Source organism: Triplophysa rosa, linkage group LG5 (genome assembly GCF_024868665.1).
Source record: "Triplophysa rosa linkage group LG5, Trosa_1v2, whole genome shotgun sequence".
NCBI classification, from domain to species: domain Eukaryota; kingdom Metazoa; phylum Chordata; class Actinopteri; order Cypriniformes; family Nemacheilidae; genus Triplophysa; species Triplophysa rosa.
Genome location: NC_079894.1, coordinates 6755609 through 6774423, shown reverse-complemented (window position 1 = coordinate 6774423; position 18815 = coordinate 6755609). Strand labels below are relative to the sequence as shown.

The 18815-nt window shown below is 40.6% G+C and overlaps 1 protein-coding gene across 1 annotated transcript; it reads left to right on the top strand.

Moving 5' to 3' along the window:
* Positions 1-14090: 14090 nt before the first annotated feature.
* pi15b (peptidase inhibitor 15b) lies at positions 14091-16004 on the top strand. The gene is made up of 5 exons (XM_057334775.1): positions 14091-14357; positions 14910-15028; positions 15259-15391; positions 15474-15589; positions 15764-16004. The coding sequence occupies exons 1-5, from the start codon at positions 14091-14093 to the stop codon at positions 15897-15899; spliced, it is 771 nt and encodes a 256-aa protein (XP_057190758.1). The 3' UTR covers positions 15900-16004.
* Positions 16005-18815: the final 2811 nt, after the last annotated feature.

Here is an 18815-nt window from a genome sequence, read left to right as displayed (position 1 = left end):
CTCAGAATAGAAACTCTGATCCACGTGGACAGTATTTTACAACAACGCTACAACAATGAACACAGAAATACACAGTCTACTGTCGTGTTATTCAGAAACCAAAAGCTGACAGAATTCACGAGAAGTAGGTGATAAATTGAGTTGCAGATTTTACAGTAGAGCCAGATCCTATAGGGAAACTTTTGTCACTTTTTACTTAAATTAAATTTAAATGTAGACGAATGCTATTGTATTTAATGTATAATGTTAAAGTAGCCCACAATATGATACCTCATATCTCTATTGTGATGATGTCATCTTCAGGTTTGGGAAAGCTCAATTGAAAAGAGTTACCAGTATCATGAAACAAATCTAAAATATGCATGACAAATAATGATTCAATTAATATAAGATGTTTAGTCTACAAATGCGATGCCTATGAAGTAGTCTGACTTGGTTTGCTTTATTGTTCAAAATTATTCACCCCAGTAAAACAAGAATCCAAGGATGTTTTATCATAATTCACCACAAGGTGTCAGTGTGCGCTTGATATGGTTAAGTCTGGAAACACCATAGTAATCTGCAGTATATTTACAGATTTCCTATTTCATTTTGGACGCTGCTGTTGCTTCTATATCCACATTCAGTTTATTGCCATGCCTGACTGACTGCTTCAATCATTTTGTAAAATGATATAAAGTGAAGTGCATGACTCTTCCTGGTTCTACATGGCCAAATGTGGTAAGTGCCCTTCCCAAAGAGCAGCTGTGTTGACTAGAGCAGTGGTTCTCAAACTTTTTCGTTGTAAGGCCCCCTTTGTGTTAAGTGCATCGCTTTGCGGCCCCCCCATATAAAGACGTATAATCTTAAACTTAGAATTATAATTAAACCAAAAACATTCAGTTATACAATGCTGGAACCTCAATTCTTTTGGTTGGTGGTGTAATTTTTCTGATGTTTGATTGCATAAAATCTATGATAAATTTCTATATTTCATAAAATGCCACAAAATCTGTGGCCCCCCTGGATCCATCTTGGGGCCCCCAGTTTGAGAACCACTGGACTAGAGACACAGCCACTCCCAGGAAGAAAATCAAAAGGAGCAGTCTGTTTTAATATAGGCACAAAATATGTATTCTGTTTTATGCAATAGTCATGTAGTGTTTTGGAGTTAAGCAGAGCAACTGAATATTTCTTGCTTGCTCCATAAACCAAACAATTAATAATGAATAAAATGGCATTTTTTCAAACATTGTTCACACCAAAGCTGAGTTGCATCATGGTTATCCAATGGTTGGCAACATAGTAATCCAGCACAATATTTTTCTTTTTTCCAGGCATGAGCACCTGTCAGAATGTGCAGTGAAACCATCAGCTGTTAACTGGTCATTTGCAAGAGCTGTTTCATGCCTCTCAGTGGTTCTCACAAAGGCTGAGCCCTCTCTGTTTGTTTGGGAGCACTACAGTGAGACCAGGCCTCAAACTAGAGGGAAATGGAATAGCAAGCCAACAATAACACTCGCTAAGCACTTAGATGGAACCAGGCCAGGTTCTACGAGGGTGCTTGGGGGTGCTAAGCATGTGAGCCTGTCTCTTTAATTGTTCACTGCCTGTTTGTAGCGTTCCACTCTGAAAGTCAACTCTGCTAGCTGTCTGGTAAAAAATAAAAACATTTATCGTCCATGTTGTTCTAAAACGATGTGTCGATTGGGGTATCGATTGGGGTGTCGAATGTGTCGATTTAGGACATCAGAAATTGGCTAAATAAAGCCCAGACAAGCAAGATGTTCGTCAAATCCCAGCGAGTGCCGCCGACGGCACAGAGTGATCTAGGTGATGAAGAACCTTACACGTGACATGCTTACAGAAATACCCCAATCGACCATTTAGTAGTGGCTGTGGAAATATTCATTCATTTAGCTCTTCAATTTGTATTTCTCTTCCGTTTAGGTGCTGTGTCCGCTGTGAGTGAGTTATACATACATTGTTTACATGGTTTTAAATTAAATTATTTTGTTAAATCTCATCCCTAACGAAACATTTTTTTGGTGTATTGATTACTTTTTTACTACAGTAGCTTTTAAAAAACATTGTTTTCGTGGTTAATTTTTGTAAGGGAGGTGATCTATTTCTTGGTAATGTGCCATTGTTTACATTTTTAATGAATTTTACAGATTTTGTTCTTATTACTAAATCTAGGTGACATATATATATATTATATATATATATATTTGTAATATATGGATAATACCGTGTTTGGTTTGGTGGTAATATTTTTAGTTTTATTTCCTGTTTATGATTGCAGGCTATTTACAACATAATATATTTAGATATTAGTGATCACCCTCTATTTTCAAAAGCACCCTCAGTGATTTGGTTCTGGAACCGGGCCTGGATGGAACAAAGACAAAACCACTGCTGCCAGTACTGTGTCCCTGGAGGTACCGCAGAAGCAATATTCTTATTGATAAAGTCATCGATGGCCTGTGTGCCAAAATAATGATTGAGCCTGTGCTAAATAAGGTTGAAGGTCCTGGTATCTTTTTTACTATACGGTAATATTTGCTGTCGAAACACAAAGAAAGTGTAAATTACATTTGGCTGACACTTAACTGCAGTCACTTAATAAAGTGCATCCGACCATCTGACAGTACATCTTACAACTGAGAATCCAAAACTCTGGATCAGGTGTTGATATTATGTGTGTGGTGTGTGTGTTTCTTTATACTATAGACAAGTTAAGATTTATTAAATCAATACTGTGTGTCGTTTGTCCAGCTATTGATAATGTGCTGTAAGCATGTGCTTTGTTGTGAGTGGAATTGGGATTTACTGTATTCTGTTTTAGTGTTCATGAGCATGCATGTACTGTATAAATATAAGCAAATGCAAAAAAACCATAATTGAATATGAATAAGATTATGATTTATTGTCTGCCAAAAAAGACTGTTTGTGAGGACACTGGTCTCCAAAACACAGGGTTTACACACACACGCAAGAGGACACATCAAATAAATCTTTCTCTGTTTTGTTTTGTAGTTGTTTCTCAACAAAACTGGTCAGTGTCCAATTGGCCAAACAGCTACAATTGTGTCTTCATAGCTTAGATTTGTTTTATCCAAGTGAAGTCATGGTTTACACTAATTCAAAATGTGCAATAAATTTACAACAGAACAATGGACCTGACATAGTTGCACACAACACAGAAAATATAAAACGTTTGGGTCATTTTGTTCGTGATTAATTACTGTTTTGCTGATTTATTGCATTGTTCAGGTGGAGGGGTAAATTTGATATTCTGCTCCTTATCAAACCCCTCATATCAGCTTGAATTAACATGGTTGCATGACATCATCTCCATTTTGAAACTATGATTTCAAGCAGGGACAGCATGAGTTCTTGGGATTATGTCAGTTGTTATTGTTTAAACAAACCGGTTTTAAAAGTACACTGTTTCCCTTTTCTTTCAAAAATGGTCTGTGAGGCATTGAGAATTAGATTCATTGCTCATTTCTGAAATGCATTTTATTTTAGCTTCATTTCATTTGGCATGCACAAATTTCTCATATTGTGTCATTTCTATAACTGGTTTTAGTTGTGAATGATGATAGAGCAAAGGAATTATATTCTGTAAAAATAGTTTGAGTGTTTATAAATCCTGTTAGATCTATTTGTGTAGTCAAATTCTATATATGGTTCAAAGAGATCCTTTTTGGCAGACATGTGAAATGAGGAATAAAAAGATGTTAAAATGCTGGAAACCCACACACATCCCCACATAGAAATACAGCTACAGATATAAAGCATTGAAATTCATATCAATCAAACCCTTTGTTATGTTGTATCCACACTCACTTGACATAGATTCAAATGATAGAAAAGTAAGAATAACATTTTATTATTACATTTACATGTATCTTATTTTGACATACAGTATTAGAGTATGTGTGCTTCTTTGGAAGCACGGAAACAACACTGCACCCTAAATTTTGGTAAAAGTATGGTATTGCAAGTGATGAAAGATTTAAAACAGTGTCTGTTAAATGAGGTTTTATCTAAAGTAAGTTTCCATCTTGTTGCTCATACAGTAAATGTGACATTTTACGACAATAAACATTAGCTTCTGTTATTCTACAATGTACGCTATAATTCACATTTATGGAAAGTACTTGCTTTAGTTTTCGTTGAGCAGTGTTTTGGTCAGAACAAAACCAACTATTCAACAAGAGGTTTAGGAGACAGTCAAAAAGTGAAGTCCGTGGAGATTCAATGCTCAGTCCTTTAGTCAAGTTTCTTTTAACATGAATGTAAATGTGTTAGGAAGGATGGGCAAGAGATGCAGGGTCACAAAAACTTTATTTCAACCAAAAAATAGGATCAACACAAAAACTGGCTCAAAAAAGGAAAACTAGGGACAGGGCTCGAGCTCTCGGCTGGGGAGAGATAAGGGGAGAGGCCAAAAAATAATAAAATAATATCCCTGGAATAACTGGACAGAGTTCGCGTAATCCTGAAAGGCCGTTGCCAAAACCCCAAAGGGAGATTCTAGATAGGTTCTGTGAAAACAACCCCGAAGGGAGAGTCCTTGATAAGCTCCATGAAAACACCCCAAAGGGAGAGTTGTAGACAAATCCCGTGCAAACAACCCCGAAGGGAGAATCTTAGACAAGTTCTGTGAACACAACTCCGAAGAGAGAATCGTAGACAAGCTCCGCTTGGGAAGGCCACGAGAGGAGAGAAGAATCCTCCGTGAGAGTCTGAGTGCCTCCAGTAAAGGGACGAACAGTCATCCTCAAAGCGAGGAGATGGGGAGAACGGGAGTCTCAATCCGCCTAAGGGAATTCCTCTGAACAGCCAGCCAGATGGAAAACCGGTTTTGCCAAGACAGCAATCTGAGTGGACAGGGGAACACCAAGCAGGGTGCAAAGAGCTCTGGAGCCTGGACAGACAAGAACGATTAAATACTTAGACAAGACTAGATTAAACAACAAGACTGGATAAGTACTAGACAAGAAGTCAACGGGTTAGCAACACTAACGGACTGACACGGAACAAAGGAACACAGGGAATTAAATAGCGTGAGAAGAGATGGCGGGAGTGGAAACCGTTGTGACGATTAGCGGGAGTGAAGTCCGGTGTGAGGTGATGAGAGGATAACGAGAGGGGCGAGGCAAAAACACGCGGACTCCGAGCACATGGAGAGCTGTCAAAACAACCCCCCATGTGCTCGACAAACTCCAACACAAACACCAACAAACAAGACAAGCAGGTGATCAGACCTGGGACCTGACAGTACCCCCCCCCCAGCAACGCCAACAGGCGCTCTAAGAGGGGGCTCACCTCGTCGCCGATGGAAGTCCGCGATCAGAGACTGGTCCAGGATGTCCCGAGATGATACCCAACTTCTCTCCTCTGCACCATAGCCCTCCCAGTCCACCAAGTACTGGGCACCTCTGCCACAACGGCGCATGTCTAGTAATATCCTTAATGTATAGGTCGGAGAGCCATCCACTAGATGAGGGGAAGGAGGGGCGGGTCGATTGCTGGTGGGAAAAAGGGTTGAGGAGAACACAGGTTTAACCCTGGAAACATGAAAAACAGGGTGGACCCGACCAAGGGATGGGGGAAGTCTGAGCCTGACTGCCACCGGATTAACCACCTTGGAGATGCGGTATGGACCAATGAACCTGGGGGGTGGAGAGCCATACCCGCTGACCACAGACATAAGTAGGCAGGAGGAGAGGACCGGTGGCAATCATCTGCTGCCTTGGTCTGTCTTTCGGTCTGGGCCAAGACCCCTCTGGCCTTCTCCCAGGTGCATCGGCAGCGCTGGACGAAGGCCAGAGCAGACGGGACCGCAGCATCGAGTTCCTGTGATGGAAACATGGGAGGATTATACAGAACACTCAAAAGGGGACAGCTGGATGGCAGACCAGTCTGGAAGAATGACCCCACTGAAGGACATCAGGACGCAGCGCAGCAGGCCCTGACAACCTGCCCTCTGGACACTCTGCCGGCACTTGCAACCCTCGACCGGCCTCCACCACCTGTCGCTCGATGCCCCAGGAGAGAGATCCAACCACCATTCCTTTAGGAAGGATGGCCTCAGCCGAGATCTCCCTCCCAGCGGCCTCGAACTGACGAGAAAGGGTTTGAGGTTCTTAGCCCCGGGCTGGTACGAGAGGGTGAAGTTAAAACGGCCAAAAAAAGAGTGCCCAGCAGGCTTGGCGCGAGCTCAATCTCTTGGCTGAACAGATATATTCCAAGTTCTTATGATCCGTCCAGACCAAGAATGGCTGTGCTGTTCCCTCCAACCAATGACGCCACTCACCCAGAGCTAATCTCACCGCTAGCAGCTCTCGGTTGCCGATGTCGTAGTTGTGTTCTGCAGGGCTGAGGCGGTGAGAGAAGAAAGCACACGGATGCACCTTCCCATTATGAGGGGACCACTGAGAAAGGACTGCACCGACCCAGACATCTGATGCATCAACCTCTACAACAAATTGGAGCGCAGGATCTGGAACAGACAAAATAGGTACAGAGACAAAACGGGACTTGAGTGAGTCAAAGGCTACCTGAGCATCTTGATTCCACCTGTAGGGCACCTTAGTGGAGGTTAGCACTGTTAGAGGCGTGGCCGTCTGTCAGAAATTCCTGATGAATAGCTGATAAAAGTTGGCAAAACCCAGGAAGCACCGCAGGGCCTTACGAGAGTCAGGGGTGGGCCATTAGGTGATAGCCTTTATCTTAGCGGGATCAGCCTTGATTCCCCTTGAGGAAATGATATGGCCAACGAATGTAACTGACTCGGCATGGAATTCGCACTTCTCCGCCTTAACAAATAACTGGTTCTCGATCAGAAGCTGGAGGAACTGTCTAACATGCTGGGTGTGCGTCTAGAGAGAGGGGGAAAAAATTAGTATATCATCCAAATACACAAAGACAAATTTATTAATCATGTCACCCAGAACGCTATTGACAAGGTCCTGGAAGACGGCTGGGGCATTGGATAGAATGGAGAACCAGGGAAGAAGACTTCTTAAGGAAGAACCAGATATTCGAAATGTCCCGTGGGTGTGTTAAATGCCATCTTCCACTCGTCTCCCTCCCGTATGCGGACAAGGTGATAGGCGTTGCAGAGGTTTAACTTAGTGAAGCCCGGGCTCCCTGCAAGAGTTCGAAAGCAGAAGACATGAGAGGTAAGGGGTACCTATTTTTAATAGTGATGTCATTCAGCCCTCGATAATCAATACAGGGCCGCAGGAAGCCGTCCTCCTTCTGGACGAAGAAGAAACCCGCACCGGCCGGGGAAGAGGAGTGTCAAATGAGCCCAGCTACGAGTGATATACTTGTCCATAGCCTCTCTTTCAGTACCAGATAGGGAGTAAAGGCGGCCCTTGGGCAGAGAAGTGCCTGGGAGGAGCTCTATGGCACAGTCGTAGGGGCGATGCGGAGGAAGAGAGGTAGCTCGGGACTTGCTGAACACCATGCTGAGATCGCGGTACTCCACCGGGACACCTGTGAGGTCAGAGGGCTGCACCTGCGGAGCACAAGACACAGAAACGGGAGAAGAGGCAGGACCCAAACAAGACACATGACAAGACTGGCTCCAGGCTAGAATAGAACTGTTCTTCCAGTCTAGGTGAGGATTGTGCTGTACAAACCATGGATGTCCCAGAACTACTGGGCTCTTTGGGGAATCAAAGATGTACAGCACAATGTTCTCACTATGGTTACCAGATACAAGCAGACTTACACTGGGAGTGACGTGAGTGATAGTAGTGAGTAGACTGCCTGCCAGCGACCTGGCTTCTATGGGTTCGGCGAGAAGTACTGCCGGAATCCTCCACTCTTGAGCCATGGCAGTGTCTATGAAATTGCCCTCAGCCCCTGAGTCAAGTAGAGCATGGCCAGTGTGGGAAATGCCCCGGGAAGAGCAGCCTGAAGGGTAATTGGGCACGGCGAAAGGAGAGATTGAGCAAGGGATTGAACCCACCAGGACTCTCTGTCTTACTGGTGGGCACGGTCTTTTAGTGGGCACCGGAGAGCAAAATGGCCAGGCTTCCCGCAGTACAGGCATAGGCCTTGGGACATGGTAGTTGTTTCTGCTGGGGGGTGAGGCGGAGACAACCCAGTTGCATGGGTTCAGAATCCGTGGTGTTAACAGCGGGAGCTTCGCTTGACAGTAAGGACTGGTAACGCCAGGGAAGACTGGAGAGATGGCGTTGCTGCCGTCGTGCGGCTCTCCACTCGAAGAGCGAGACTGATGAGCGCCTCGAGTTCGCTGGGCATGTCGAGAGCGGCCAGCTCGTCAGCAATGGCATGATTGAGACCCTCAAGGAAAAGGGCGGCTGCCAACGTCTTGAGGCGAATGGCGATGTCCGTCACGGAGCCCCCCTCCTGTCTTAGCCAGGATAACAGGGCGACCGCTTCATCCCCTTGAGTCATGCGGTCAAATAGTCTTACCATCTCGATCAATTCTTACCATCTCGTAATTCCTCAAATGCGGAGCAGAAGGAAGCCTTGGCATTCCACATGGCCACTCCCCACTCACGAGCCCGACCAGAGAGTAGAGTCAGCACGTAAGCCACTTTAGATGTCTCAGAGGCATAGCGGCGAGGCTGGAGGGTGAAGACCAAAGCGCACTGTGACAGAAACTCCTGGCAAGAATTCGGGTCGCCGTCATATACTGGGCGTGGCGTGGGGCTCGGGTTCACGGTGGTCGGCTGCAGCAGCGGCCGAACTCAGCCAAAGTTCATCAAGTCGGGCTGCGAGCTCAGCTATCTGGCTATTGATAGCCCCTACCTCCTGGGCAATTGCGTTAAACTGGGTGGCCTGCTGTCCCAGCATAATCCCTTGTTGGGTGAGAGCGGAGGGGATCTGGCCCTGCTGACTCCATACTGGTCAGTCCGTTCTGTTAGGAAGGAAGGGCAGGAGTCAGATGCAGGGTCACAAAAACTTTATTTCAACCAAAAAATAGGATCAACACCAAAAACTGGCTCAAAAAAGGAAAACTAGGGACAGGGCTCGAGCGCTCGGCAGGGGAGAGATAAGGCCAAAAAATAATAAAATAATATCCCTGGAATAACTGAACAGTGTTCACGTAATCCTGAGAGGCTGTTTCCAAAACCCCGAAGGGAGATTCTAGATAGGTTCAGTGAAAACAACCCCAAAGGGAGAGTCCTTGATAGGCTCCATGAAAACACCCCGAAGGGAGAGTTGTAGACCAATCCCGTGCAAACAACCCCGAAGGGAGAATCTTAGATGAGTCCCGTGAAACCAACTCCAAAGAGAGAATCTTTGACAAGCTCCGTGAGAACACCCCGAAGGAAGAGTCTTAGACGAGTTCCGTGAACACAACTCCGAAGAGAGAATCCTAGACAAGCTCCACTTGGGACGGCCACGAGAGGAGAGAAGAATCCTCCGCGAGAGTCTGAGTGCCTCCAGTAAAGGGACAAACAGTCGTCCCCAAAGCGAGGAGATGGGGAGAACGGGAGTCCCAATCCACCTAGGTGAATCCCTCCGAACAGCCAGCCAGATGTAGAACCGGTTTCACCAAGACAGCAATCTGAGTGGACAGGGGAACACCAAGCAGGGTGCAAAGAGCTCTGGAGCCTGGACAGACAAGAGCGATTAAATACTTAGACAAGACTAGATTAAACAACAAGACTGGATAAGTACTAGACAAGAAGTCAACGGGTTAGCAACACTAACGGACTGACACGGAACAAAGGAACACAGGGAATTAAATAGCATGAGAAGAGATGGAAGGAGTGAAAACCGATGTGACGATTAGCGGGAGTGAAGTCCAGTGTGAAGTGATGAGAGGATAATGAGAGGGGCGAGGCAAACACACGCGGACTCCGAGCACATGGAGAGCTGTCAAAACAACCCCCCATGTGCTCGACAAACTCCAACACAAACAACAACAGACAAGACAAGCAGGTGATCAGACCCAGGACCTGACAAAATGGAGTTTTTTGTTTGAAAATATATTATTTCTTCTCTGCACAGAAATGTGATGTGTAAAAAATATTTGCAAGGCACCAAAATTACAAAATTTTAGATTTACAACATTATATGATTCAGAAAATACATCTCTTAATTTATCTGGACGATAGATTAAATGGGGCCAGTGAGTTTATAGTCGATATGTGTGAAATCCAGCTCAAGGCTGCACTGTTAGACCGACCACACTGAATCTCCCTGCTGCATGGTTTTGGCCGAAGACATTAGATTGTCATACCTCAAATGGTTATTTAGTACTTTATAAGCCACAATAGCTGACATGATACTTAGTTCTCTTTACTTGATTACAGATTCCCACACTTTTTTATGATTTTTGTCGGTTGCGTGGGATTCATGTCTGGTGAGAGTTTTGAGGTGATCTTATAAATCATTTGCTATTAAAATCCTGATGAGGAAAACATTACAGTGCATGGTGGTCACAAAATGATGACTGATGCTAAAATCCATCACTGATATCAGCCTAAAATTATTACATTATTATAATTATCACATTAAAAGACACTCCACCGCAGAATGAACTTAGTTTGAACAATAATTTAGAGTTACATTAATGAACTGTCATAGAGATTAAAAATTCAACAGATCTTAATGGACTTCAGTCCCATACACTAATGTGCTGCCTTTAAAATACAATTGTTTTCATTTCAGTGTTCAACATGATAATAAATCTCATACATTAATAAATAGCCGACAAAAGAAAAGTGTAAACCATGTTCATGATGATTTAGATTGTGTGTTCATTCTATTAACAGCACTGCACGTCGTGAAGTGAGTTCCCTTTGTGTTCCAGGGAATTCTGTTGAGTGACTCATGATGGTAAGGGAGGTCCTTGATAACTGTTTTCATTTTCAAGCTGCAGTCTAGTGCTTTTATGGAGTTTTAAGAGGGTTCTTGTGCTTGTAGGCTCCCTAAAGGGGCAAAGGCATCATATGTCAATAAAATGCTAAAAGTTGTAATTGTTATTGCATTTCCCAATTGTCATAATTGTTTTGTGTGATGTGGTTTTTGTGAAGCGAGAAAAATGTCAGAGGTGACATTCGGCAACCGGCAGTGACAATAAAGTTTGATTTGTTTGTTTTTGGTTATCTCAAACCCTGATGGTTTGCCTTCTGGTGCTTTATTGTGTTCTGGAGACACTCACAGTATAGTGAAATATTTTTCAGTGCAAATTGTCATTAGGCATTACGGAGTGAAGATGAAATCCAAAAGACAGCTTAAAATAAGAAAAATAATTTCTCCAAGACAAAAGGTGATACATCGTGGATCATGCCTTTGATTTGAAACTACATTCTTTTGAGTTCTAGCCCACATCTATAACTCCAGGCTAAATATGAGCACATGCTATATATAAAATGTACTTTCTGTACATCCATTTTACTGACAAAATATAGAAATCAAAATGTTATATCACTAAATCAGATATAAATATATATAATGCAATTTACATAAAGTTTTATTTTGATTGGAAATAATGTTCGAATATGTTTACAAAAATCATAAAATCAATGTTTTATTTTAAAAACTGGATCATAAACAATGAATTTGCTTTGTATACTTTCACTGGTTGTTTCAAACTGGACTGATAGTTTTGGCAAACATATTGTAATATCTCATTGGTACAAATCAATGGTAACTATAACAAATACTTATTTTGGACGATTTCTACATTTTGGACAGGGAACAGATCACTTGATGTCACAATGAAACATATTTTTTCAGTACAAATGAAGTCAGCCATAACTGTACAACAAATGCTTTTAATTCTAATAAGTAGTGGGATTCATTTCAATCCTTGTATCACACACAGATCACAGCATGTGGTCATGTGTGTGATTTCCAAGTCAGAAAAAGTTCTTAAAAGGATTACTGAATGTTGTATGAAGCACAAATCATAAGTGCAGAAGTTCTGTATGCATTATACTGTATAAATCAAGGTGATTTTTGTTTGTAAGATTTTCAATATTAAATATGTATATAATGCCAATATTCAATCAAGTATATAGTGTTAGTAAATCACATCTTAAGCTACTTTCATTTAATATGTTAAGACATAATTAGCATTTGAAAAGTGAACAGGGTTAACAATAACCGAACTAATAATTTTTCAGTTCAATCAAAAATGACTCAAATATCTAAAATCTAAAGGTTATAATCTAAATTGTGCTCAAGGCTGTGAGATGGTGCCTCTTAGAAAGAGAATTCAACACAGGAATTTATACAATCATCAGCTATTGGATAAATATATGGTAACAGGATGAACATTTCAAGACATTTGTCAGTCAAAATGACTAACAACAAAACATCAGGTAATAAAAATGTGACTTAAACTTTGTTCTTGAGAAGTTGATTTGTTTAAAGATTGATGATGTTATAGTTCATTTCAAGAGGTCACAGCGTACATTTACTGGGACTGTCTAGGCATTCAGAAAACAAAGATTAAAAGCCAAGCTGCTCCAAATGTTTTTTTTTTAGAATATAAACAATAGTTAAACATAGAAGCGATTTACTTTAATGGTTCGTATTACAGGTTTGTCATTTGGACATTTCACCAGGTCCCATAGAAAATGGACATGCAGGGTAATGAAGCACTTTGTCTATGAGCTGCCAACTGTTGGGAGACATCACTGGGTGGAGGTTATGGTTTGGCAGGACAAATTGCCTCTTTTCTTTCCACTATTTTCTATATACCCACCGTTACCATGCATCTACAAAACGAATATGAGCACTATCATCAACTATTAATTAATCTGAAAATACATATGTGTTGCTTTAAGAGTTTATGATCATATGATTCGAAGCAGGCAAAAAAAAAGTTTTATATCATCTTAATACTGCTGAAGTTCAGTCTGTGTGAAAGGCGTTCTTAAACTGAAAAGCAGCTCAAATGGTTCTACCATTAACAGTAAAATACAATGCAAAGATGAAATTAAATCCGCCAGGTTTCAGGTGAAGTATGAATCAAATTATATTGATCCTCTTTATTCATCTGGTTTCATCCTTGCCTTTTTAGTGTTTTCTTTTACAACTAGAACACAATGTGCAATTTCAAATAATGCACTTTCCAGATACCTTTATTTCTCAAACGATTCTTTGTGTCCTTTTCCCAAAAAAATACTTTTAGTGATGCTGTCAGTTTACTGAATCAGAATACAAAGCAAAGGTAGAAAGAAACAATCTCTGCTTTTTGACAGATTCACCAGCATCTACGGAGTAATCATATTTTGGTTTTCAGAGAAACATAACACCAGCCAGCTATATTTTTAACTATTTAATTAAAATTATTCAATTATTTCTTTTAACAGTTTAACCCCAAAACTTTAATTAAAGGCAATGCTTGGACACAATAACAATATTACATTTGGACTGAAGAATTGAAAATGACACAAATTCCAAGAAAACCTGCAACTTCACAGTTCAGGAGAAGAGGGGGGGGGGGGGGTTGAAGGAGAAGGCGGTCGTACGTTGCTCATACTCAGCTTCCACCTGCCAAAGAAAACGATATGCTCTGAAGGGCTTCTTAACTTGGCTCAACACACACATGCTGGCAAACTTGCTTTTTGGACAAGTGTATCTGCATAATGAATTAAATTATTTTTATGTTAATAACATAAAATGTTAACAATCATTTTCACTAAGATCGAATCCCGTTTGTAATGCGTTAGTTTCCTTACGAGATGCATCCCGTATAATAACCAAAGGTCCATCATTTCGAAGCATTTACACATTTAGGTCCTGACACATTTACACCAGTTAAAGGATAGCATTTCGGCTTAATCAGAGTAGCCTACAGTTCAGGTGATCGGAGAAAGCTGAGCACCTTGCGCTTGCCTCCTGAATTCCAGTATAAAAGCCAGAGGCAGCAGTGGAGGTCAGAATAACTGAGAGGCTCACCACACATCTAACAGAGCTCATGTTTCTAGGAATACGAGCACTTAAATGGTAAGGTATGACATTGTTGATAACTTTTAACATCGTTCATAATAATAATAATAGCCTAAAAATAAGAAACATTACCGACAATTGTATTTCATTTCGAATGTCGTTTTTTTTTGCAGATACGAAAAATATTTCACCAAAGAAGGATGAAGAACGTCGACTTTTTTAGCAACTTGTTGCTTTTATTTATAGTTACTGATGCAAGCGCGTGGATTGTCAAAAATGCGACGGAAACCCTTTCTAGAGCCAACATCTCTACCAATAAAACGGAAGTTGGGGGTGACGGACTGGCATCTATGCCAAAATCGAGGCGAAAACGTTACATTTCACAGCATGATATGTTGGCTATTCTGGACTACCACAACAAGGTGCGAGCAAATGTTTTCCCACCTGCCGCCAACATGGAGTACATGGTAAGCAGCCCGCTCTCCTCTTGTAGTCTACCGAACGTCTGTATCATGGTATATAACCCATACCTAAACTATATGTAGTCGATGATGCTTTTAAATCATTCGAGAGCTCCTCCTGCTGGATGCAATGAAATAATATAATAGTTTAAAACTGCGATTGAGTCATTACCTTACAAGGTTAAAGGGACAGTTCACCCAAAAATGAATGTTCACCCTCACCACAGAACACAAAAGAACACACTGGCCCCCCATTGATTTCCATTGTATGAGACATTTTTCCAAATATCTTCTTTTGTGTTCCACAGAAGAAAGAGTCATAGGCAGGTTTTAATGACATGAGGATGAGAAAAAAAATAATTTTCGGGGTGAACTATCACTTTAAACAATATGTCACAAAATATTTCAGCTCTGAACTGTGTGATATGGATCTTATATGGATAATTATTATTAATGGACTTAAAGGATGGATGATATACTTCCCCTAGGTGCTAATCATCACAAATATACAAACAATAAAACAATATTTTTCACTGCACATCATTTCTTCTATTAAAGGTTTGGGATGAGGGTCTGGCCAGGTCAGCAGAAGCTTGGGCAGCAACCTGTATTTGGGAACATGGACCTCCTTATCTTCTCCAATATCTGGGTCAAAACCTCTCAGTTCGAACTGGCCAGTAGGTATTACTGTACTTCGAAAGGAAATCTTGCTTGCCATTTATAGAGAAACTGCACTTCGTTGTTGGATCAAGAAGAATGGTGCTCATTTAAAACTTCAAATATCACTTCAGCATTATCAAACTGCAATCTTTGGACATAATTCAAGGCAATAGGCCAGACCAGAATTTTGTGTTTTGGCTGCGGTCCTGTGGATTCTGCTCACCCAAAGTGTTTCTCCTCTTGCCAGTTACCGCTCTATTCTTCAGTTGGTTAAACCTTGGTATGATGAGGTCAGAGATTATGCATTTCCATACCCACGTGACTGTAATCCCCACTGCCCCATGCGCTGTTACGGACCTATGTGTACACATTACACACAAGTGAGTTTGGGTTCAAGACATAATTCAGATAAAGTGAACACTGAAATACTCCCCTCCCATGACTTTGCTCTTAATGTTACAGATGGTGTGGGGATCAAGCAACAGAGTTGGATGCGCCATTCAAACCTGTTACAATATGGTTGTGTGGGGCTCTGTGTGGAGGGAGGCAACATACCTGGTCTGCAATTATTCACCGAAGTTAGTCACGTCATTATAGTTTAATGAAACTCCAGCCAATCTTACACACCAGACAAAGAATCTTGTTTATATAGCCAGTCTGATAAATGCCAGCACATGACTGCAGTGTTTTTCATTCTCATATAGCTAAAAAAAACGGTCTGTGTTATATTTCAAAATAATCTTATTTTTCAGGGGCAACTGGATTGGTGAAGCACCATATAGAGTTGGTGTACCATGCTCAGCCTGTCCTCCAAACTACGGGGGTTCATGCAGCAACAACATGTGCTTTCCTGCCATCAACTCAAACTTCATGTACTGGTTTAAATAAGCTGTTATTGTTACAGTAATCTAATATAGCTTTTAAATACATACTGTATGCGTTTTGTACCACAGATGTAGCTGTTTTGTATGCGTTACTGTAGATTCCAGGTGGTGCTAATGTTAAAGGGATAGTTCCTCCCAAAATGAAAAATCTGTCATCGTTTACTCACCCTCGGGTTGTTTCAAACCTGTATGAATTTCTTTGTTCCAATGAACACAGAGAAAGATATTTGGAAGAATGTTAGCAATTTTCAGTTCTGGGACATCATCCACTACCATAGTAAGAAAAAGAATATTGTGGGGTTTTTTGTTCTAATGAACAAATAATGAGACATTCTGAAGAATTTAGGAAAACAAAGAGTGCTCGGGCACCTTTGACTACCATTTCTCTAAGGTAGTCAATGATGTCCCGGAACTGAAAATTACTAGCATTCTTCCAAATATCTTTCTCTGCGTTCATCGGAACAAAGTAATTTATACAGGTTTGAAATAACATAAGGGTGAGTAAATGATGACAGAATTTTCATTTTCGTGTGAACTGTCCCTTTAATGTAGTCTTAACACGACTGCTTTTAAGGTCAGCCATCATATTGGTGCTCATGGGCAGGTTATCTATGTGGGTTGATTCTCTGGTGCACAGATCAAGCCTGTGCTGATCACTCTTTAGATTATACAACAATGTTTATATCGTACTGTTTATGTGCATTTGTTTTGTCTACCATCAGGGGTTTTCCAAGGTGCTTATACAAAACACATTTAAGCTAAACATTGGTTTATGTATACCTCCACTATACTGGCACAGTTATTCAATGTCAGTTTCAGTAAAACCACACTGAAGTGTTTGTATTAATACAGTAACATTCCATGTATTTTACAATATTAGTATTTGCTGTCCAGAGGGCTTGTAACGGTCTTAATCCTCTCTTTTGATAAATTGTGTTGTGTGTCTGTGTTACATTTTACCATGGTAAAATGCTTCTCTATGGATTGTAGCTCTGAATTCTGAATTGGATTTGCTTTTGAGTTCACATTCATATTTGTTGTACTGTAACATTGATCTAGTGACAACTAAACTTGTTGTGTCAAACTCTGTTACACTGCATTGTAAGTCTATCGCATGATACCCAGTTTTGTATTTTATGTAATACATGTATTTTACCAGCATATTGTAACGGCTCATTGAAATTATTGTGACAATATTTGTATTCCATTTCTTTATTAAAGACAGGTTGATCATACGTCCCTTCATGAGTTCATGTCCCTAGCTGGAACAGAATAACGCACATTGATTTGAGACCGTTTTTTATTTTGCCCCAATATATCAATAAAAAATACAGTGTGAGTGCATACGTTTTGGCCTATGATAATGTGTGAAAAGAGACGCAGTTAAACAAAGGTACGTTTCTCAGACTCTCAAATCAGAAGATTTTTCTATTAGGTTGATTTGGATAACTGTCTAATATAATTTTCTAGACACATATTGGTCACTATTTCACTATTTTAGGAGGTGGCTAAATTGTATGAATTAGCACGATATAATTTGTGTGCTTTGGAACGATCTGCTTTTACCCAGTGAGGTTAAGTCTTGCCGTACCATATTTCACAAGTACATTTAGTACATTAGGTATAGAGTATTCATGCAAGCTGTTTTCCTGTATGCATATTCAAAAGCAGGGTGTGTGTCTGTCTTTATTTGTTTGTGGTTACAAAGTTTTCCAGTTTTCTTGGTTCATGGTTCACCACGGTTTCTCCTCGTTCATAAGGTGTTCTTTTATGTCATTTGTGTTCCTTTTACTGCATGCCTTTATGTTAGCTGAATAATTCCAAGCTGTGGTTACAGTTACACATCTCAGATTTCAAAGAGAGATATCTGAAAATATTCCCGATCACTGTGCCAGAATGATTTATTTTAAACATTGACCGAGTGGAAAGAAACTGAAAGACCCTTACCACATAACAAACTGAAACTACAGGTCAAAATCCACTGCATACATTAAATGAGCCTATATGCACTCTAAAGCTACACATTTACATTCTCAAATAATCATTAGAGAAATGTCAATAAAAAAAAGTTTACAGTTTGACTTACAAACACAGATACAGGCTACCTCAGAGTTCTTACTAAAATTGGCCTAATATACAGTAAAGGCCACATTTCTACGACTCAAGAAATACTAGATTATGAGAAATGAAATATCCTATACGAGATTACTAGAAATACTAGATTATTATGGGATATAAAAGAATGGATTTTACTGTAGTTATTTAATTGATATTACCATCCAATTCCATGTTCATGATGTAGTAAAAGTTCACGGAGTTCGACTTTGAATTCATGCAGTGACGAAACACTTAAAAAAGTTACGTAACGCTGCCATCTAGTGTTTGCCCATGTACTCAACCTAGGTTTGTATTTATGACCTAACACATCACATATCATATCATCTGTGCATATAGTTTATGGGCCTATATGTTGTATCTATTGTAATCGGCAGTGTCATGTGTCAAACTCATTGCATTTTATAATAAATCGTAATCCACTACATGTCATTTGGTCCATGATAGAACGGTTTCTATCTTATCTTCTGCTTCAAAGGTCCACATTTCTCTTCCATCTAATTTTCACTACCTCATTTTTCTCTGTGGCAGAATATACGAGTCCCTATCAATAGGATATATATCACATGAATTAATGAACCATATTAATAATATTATTATCATACTATTATCATACAAACGTATTGTTTAAAACTATACAGACAAGTCGATTGCAGTAAAAACATTAAAGAGTAAACGAAGTGCCTTGTCTTTGCGGTGGGCTTTTCTGTGTGGGTGTGGCTTCAGAAGTCACGCCTCACTGAACTAAAATCTCCAGTATAAATGAGAAAAGCAACCCCACACGTTTAAACATTTGAATGCACAT